Raw genomic sequence first — 6,192 nt, forward strand, 5'->3', positions numbered from 1 at the left:
GAAAGTTGAAAGATGACATAATGAACTTTTAAAGCAAAAACGTGCCTGAAAAGGATTCATGCTTCATTTCCTTTGAATGAATGACAATAGTTTTGTCATTGAATGCAATGTCATTCAGTGTTTTTTAACCGTGGCTGACCGATACTGCATATCGATGTTTAGGTTTTTTATTTAATCACTTATTGATTCTTTCCTATTATCAATAGAACCAAAATAGACCTAACAATGCCACTGCATGACTGATGCACAGGTACAAACATACAATTTAAGGATATTGTTTGTATACATAGTATTAGAATTAGAATTTTTTTTATTTGCAATTTTAGGCTAACGCATTTTTTTTTTTTTAGCATTAATGACTTTACATTTGTAAAAAGAAAATACTAATATAATAATAATAATAATAATAATAATAATAATAATAATAATAATACGTAAAATAAAAAAATTATGTTTTGGGGGGTTTTCAGCCACTGAGGAACATGCTGTTTTATTAGTAATTCTTTTTTATAATTTATTGTATTAGTGTAATGATAAATGGTTATATATATATATATATATATATATATATATATATATATATATATATATATATATATATATATATATATATATATATATATATATAAGATAAAAGAGAGATTTTACTGTTGTAATATACTGACTGCATCCACTGTACACAAGATTTATATATTAAAGATATATACCTTGTGTACAGTAGATTTAGAAGTTTGTGTTTATATATATATATATATATATATATATATATATATATATATATATATATATATATATATATATATATATACACACACATACATACATACATACATACACACACACACTTCTAAATGACAGGTTAAGTGTAATTTCACTGGTCAGTAAATGGATTAGAAGCGACTGCTGAATGAATGGATGAATGAATGAACGAGTCAGGCGGTGTTCTCCACCGTGTCTGTGACGTCACTCGAGAGGGGGAGGGGGAGTGACAGACGGCGTGTCATCCGAAAGATCTGAACATGAACGCGCTGCAGAGAGAACACCGGCAGTTCTTACCTCCACCGTTTTTGTAGCACAGGTACGGGAAGCGCCAGACGTTCCCCAGCCCCACTGCAAAACCCACGCAGGACATGATGAAGTCCATCTGTCTGGTCCACGTCTCTCGCTCGGGGTAGCCCTCCCTCTTCTTCTCCACCGCCGAGATGGCTCCGGTAGCCGCTGACATGGGCCCCCCGTTGAGGGTCCCGTTGACGCTTGGGTGCGCGTTTCCATTGGGAATGAGATGGCCCTTCTTCTCCTCCACCAGGACCATATTCAGGGCGCAGCAGTCTGCGTCCAGAGAGGATTTTTCCATCTCTCGTGTAAACAAAGCAAATACGAACCTCCTCACGAGACTCGAGAAGGAAGGACTTCTTCAATCAGCAGTCAAAAATAAATATTTGATCTCTTATTGTTTTTGGATTAAGTCAGTTTTTTTTTTCACACCAAGATGTCCCTTTTTGTTCCTCTTCAGGTGCGAGGGATCTGGTCCTCTATCCTTTATTATAACACAACCAGCAGTGTAATTCTTTACGAATGTATAAATATTTTCTGTTCCGTTTCCCCCTCAATGTCAAACGGTTACAACGGATGGCAGTTTGATTTTCTCGGCGAAATTGGCAACGGTAGGGTCGGTCTGTTTTTATCAAAAAGCGCGTTTGTAAAATAAATGATATATCATAAAAGAAAAAGGACACCGATTTTAAACAGCACCTTCAAAAACAATCCACGAAACACTTAAAGGTGAGTCTGAAGAATCGCATGGGCACGTGAATCTCTCAGAGAGAAGGCGACTGAGGAGACGGCAAAACCAAAGCGGCCCTTGGCGCGCGCTGATCAGATGAATGTAATGGAATTACATTCACGAATTGATCGCCTAAATCTCGTCAGACCATCGTTCTCATCGGTATTAAACACATAAAACGTATAAACGAGACGCGGGTCGGTGTACAGGAGGTGCGGCGGCTGCTGCTGTCCCTCTGTGCGCGCGGACGGACTGTCTGATGCGTCCGCGCGAAGCCGCTCGGTGTTTTAACGGGCTCGGTAACGTCACTCGGAGCTCAGCCCTCCCCCTCTCTCCCGCTTAGGGAAAGCAGGGAATGGAGAGCTCACGTACGCTGCGCACTGTACACTACACACTACAGCCTGCGTACTACACAGCACTACACAGCAAGTGCGCGTCCAGCTCACTGGCGCTCTCAGAGATGACAGATTTTTACTGCAGTCTGAGCGCGTTGTGCGGTTTTATTATTGCATTATTACATTATGATGAAATACATATATGAAAGACACACATATATATATATATATATATATATATATATATATATATATATATATATATATATATATATATATATACACACACACACACACACAAACACATATTATACACATAAATTTCATAATATACATTCAATGGTTTCTTTACAAAAGGAAACAAAAACAATAAAATTGGGAAATAAAAATGATAAAATAAAAAAATAAAATAAATAAGATTAACAAAATAAATAAACATATTTTTGAGGGGTGCGCCTAAAAATGCACTAGTTTTGTACAAAAAAATAAATTAAAATAAATATAAATTATTAAAAATATATTTTTATATTATAATATTTTTTAAAATATTAAAAAATAATACAATATAATTTTTTAAATTACATTATTTCATATATCTAAAGGCAGCTAGTGCATCAGAAAGAGGAAGGGCCGTGAAGAAGACACACCCACACAGTCAGTGTTGATGACATTCCAAACGCGCGCGCACACACACACAGTCCACGCAGCTCCATGAGGATGATTAGTCACAGAGCATGTGTGTCAATTTATTTTGCATTTCAAACTACACAAACCTCCCCTCTTGACCACAGAATTTGCCGTTTGGAAAATTACAAACTATGAGGCACTGCAGAAGATTTTCTTTTCATTGATTTGACAACCTCTGCCAAGTGCTGAACTAAAAATAAAAACACATTTATACTGTACACACACATACACACACTTTGCACACTGGAAAACTGAGCTCTAATACTTAATAAAATGAAAAACAAATGCAATAAAACAATTTATATGGCTTTAATTGAAACAAACAAATTAAATTTAGTCATTTTCAACATAATTTGTTTATTTAAATTCAGCCCAAACAAATTGTTTACAACCACTTAACTTAAAAACATTTAGTAAATCCAAAGAATCATTTTTGAATCATTTTTTGTGTTACTGTTTTTTAGAAACACCTTTGAAAAGTTTTGTTCAAACTGTTTGATAAGCTCCATATTGATTTATTATCCCAATAACTGTGTAGTAAATCACCAAGGTGTTTTGGTGGAAGCTGTTTACCAAAGTAAGCAGCCAGTATTGAGTACAGTGGTCGTATGTTTGTGTTGTTTTTCTGGTAAAAAGGTGGGAACAGCCTGTCCCTTATGGGATCATAAAATTCAGCTGAGGTCAGATTTGTCCAATAACAAGTTTTTTTGGACATTAACTGAAAGTGGAATTCTAAGAAAACCCCACGTTCATCTGAAAGAGTAATACTGTAAACATCTCTATCACTCCTCAAACCATTGCAAATTACAGCAGCATACATGTGATTGAAAGAAGCCAGTGATAGTTGGAAAACATCATGGTGAGTGAATTGCGGTCATAGGGGAACCCGATTCACTAGTTAACCTGTTTTATTTCCTCATACATCCACAGCCATTGCTCCAGGGCATTTGAGTGATTCAGAAACATGCAAACTTCTATTCACATTCAATAGCAGACATACTGTATTTTACAGATGTACATTTATGCCTGGTGCATGTGTTTATGTTGTAGACTTAACTGCGCAAAAATCAATTCGATGCACATATTTTGATCTGCATTCATTAAACCCATGGATAATAACTCAACCTAGACTTCCCAGAAAACATTGTGCAACACTATAACTTACGTCTATAGTGTTTCACAATAAAGCAGTGACATTCTGACTGTGGTATTTTATGTTAAACAGCGTTTGTGCATTAATCAACACTCTGAAAAAACTGTTTATTGGATTTACTACATTGTTTTAAGGGAACCAAATTATATGGGCTGAATTTAAACAATAAACAAATTTGATTTGTTTATGTTCAGCCCATATAAAATGTTTGCAAACACGAAACCCTTAAAAAAAAAAAAAAAAAAAAGTAAATACAATGCTTTTTTCAGTGCATAAGTTTGCATAGCTGGACAAAACCTTCTGGGAATGGAAATGGAGAAGTGTAATAAAGAACCCTTGGCCGTAAACATAATTTACAGTTTTGATGTTGACTCACGGGTCAGGTGAAACACAGGCCACATACTGTATACATTAAAATTAGACCATGTCTGTATAACTTTAAAATAGATCCTTCTTGCCAAGTTATGTCACTGTATGTTGAGGCATGCGCTACCATACTAGGGGGGCCGTTCATTTAAAGGGACAGTTCACACAACAATTAACATTTGCTGGTAATTTACTTGCATGAAGGCAAATCTAAAATCAATAACTATGTCTGCTGATGAAAAATTCGAGGTGAAATGATCGAAATTGAATATTTAGATTATTAATTGACCATGTCTATGATAATATAGACAGAACTTAACATTCTTGTCACATGACATTGTATTTAAAGGGATAGTTCACCCAAAAACTGAGAATTCTGTCATTGTTTACTCGTCCTTCACCTCATCAAAATCTATTCTTCTAGCCAAGTTATGTCACTATGGGCTCTATTTTGATGATCTATGCGCAAAGTGCAAAGCGCAGAGCGCAAAAGCAATAAGGGTGTGTCGGAATCCACTTTTGCTATTTTAAGGACAGAAAAATCCGCTTTGCGCCGTGGCACATGGTCTAACAGGGTTGAGCTTATTTTCTTAATGAGTTATAGGTGTGTTCTGAGAATTAATCAATTAGAGTCTCATCTCCCATTCCCTTTAAGAGTCATTTGCGTCGCACCATAGCGCATTTGCTATTTACATGACAGACTTTGTAAGTGGAAAAACTGAGCATTTTACTAGCAAGAAAACAGATAAACAGAGCATCTACAGTGTGAGAATGAGAGACAAGCCTCCTCATTTTTTACTTTCACTTTCACTCTCGTGGATAGGGAAACTTCTTGTACGCACAGACATTAGCCTACAATTAATTTCATTTGTTAAGCGCAAAGATTTGTGTCAAAACTATTTCTAAATTAAGTTCTAATTTCCAGCAAATTAAAACATGAACAATAATAACGAAGTGTGCTCAAACAACTGAGATATATACTAATACACATGCTGTGCCCCATATTGTCTAAAACCTGACAGGTGGGGAAATCTAAGCTTGCTTTTAATAAAACAAATATAAATATGCATATAGTAAATAATACTGCTAATAATAATAACATTATACAAAAGCAAATTGTTATGAATAAACTATAAAAAGCCCCCCTGAGATGAAGAAGGCATGAAAGTATTGTTTTATATTTATGTAGGCTACAAAATAAAATGTTTTGTAATATTTTTAATTGTTTATATTTACATCTTATTTATATATCCTTATTATATCCTATTTATATATCCTTAATATTTAAATTATTTTTTATATGTAATGATATTTGCGTATTGCTCTACATCCTGTCTGTATTCAGCAATGTGTAAGCGAGGCACACAACCAACGCGCTCTGCGCTGGACTATAGACCAGCTTAGTTCTGGTCTATTGAATCTATTGTTTCCTAAAATAGCAACGGGCCAGCAATGCACCTTGACACACCTCCTTTTTTAGACCAGAACGCCTATGGGCGCACATATGAGCGCAAATGCATTTGCTATTTAAACAGCGTGGCGCAAAACGACTCTTGCATCAAGCTGAAACAAGCAAACAACAATTGCGTCGCTCCTTGCGCCGCATTGCACCGGGTGTATGATAAGGCCCTATATGTTCAGACATGTTACCATACTAGGGCTGTTCATTTAAAGACACATTCCTACCGAAAATGAGCATTTGCTGGTAATTTACTCGCATAAAAACAAATCTAAAAAGAATAACCATGTCTGCTGATTATATTGAATCGAAATTGAAGCATAATCATGAAAATCTAGACAGAGCTTGACATTCTCATCACATCATGTTGTATTTAAAGGGATAGTTCACAAAAAATTGGACTTCTGTC

The 6,192-nt window shown here is 35.5% G+C and overlaps 1 protein-coding gene across 3 annotated transcripts in view; it reads right to left on the reverse strand.

Moving 5' to 3' along the window:
- slc6a8 (solute carrier family 6 member 8) overlaps nt 1-2,055 on the reverse strand; it is a 67,986-nt gene extending 65,931 nt beyond the window's left edge. For 2 of the 3 annotated variants that reach the window (XR_012383790.1, XR_012383789.1), the window contains exon 1: nt 1,057-2,046. Coding sequence is in view for 1 of the 3 variants with exons in the window: in NM_001327868.1 (NP_001314797.1) it covers nt 1,057-1,354 (298 nt within the window). In the remaining 2 variants the exon portion in view is untranslated. Of the gene's footprint in view, nt 1-1,056 lie in introns of all 3 variants that reach the window. The other variant, NM_001327868.1, reaches the window with a different exon arrangement.
- Between the last annotated feature and the right edge of the window lie 4,137 nt (nt 2,056-6,192).

Source organism: Danio rerio, chromosome 8 (genome assembly GCF_049306965.1).
Source record: "Danio rerio strain Tuebingen ecotype United States chromosome 8, GRCz12tu, whole genome shotgun sequence".
Classification (NCBI taxonomy): domain Eukaryota; kingdom Metazoa; phylum Chordata; class Actinopteri; order Cypriniformes; family Danionidae; genus Danio; species Danio rerio.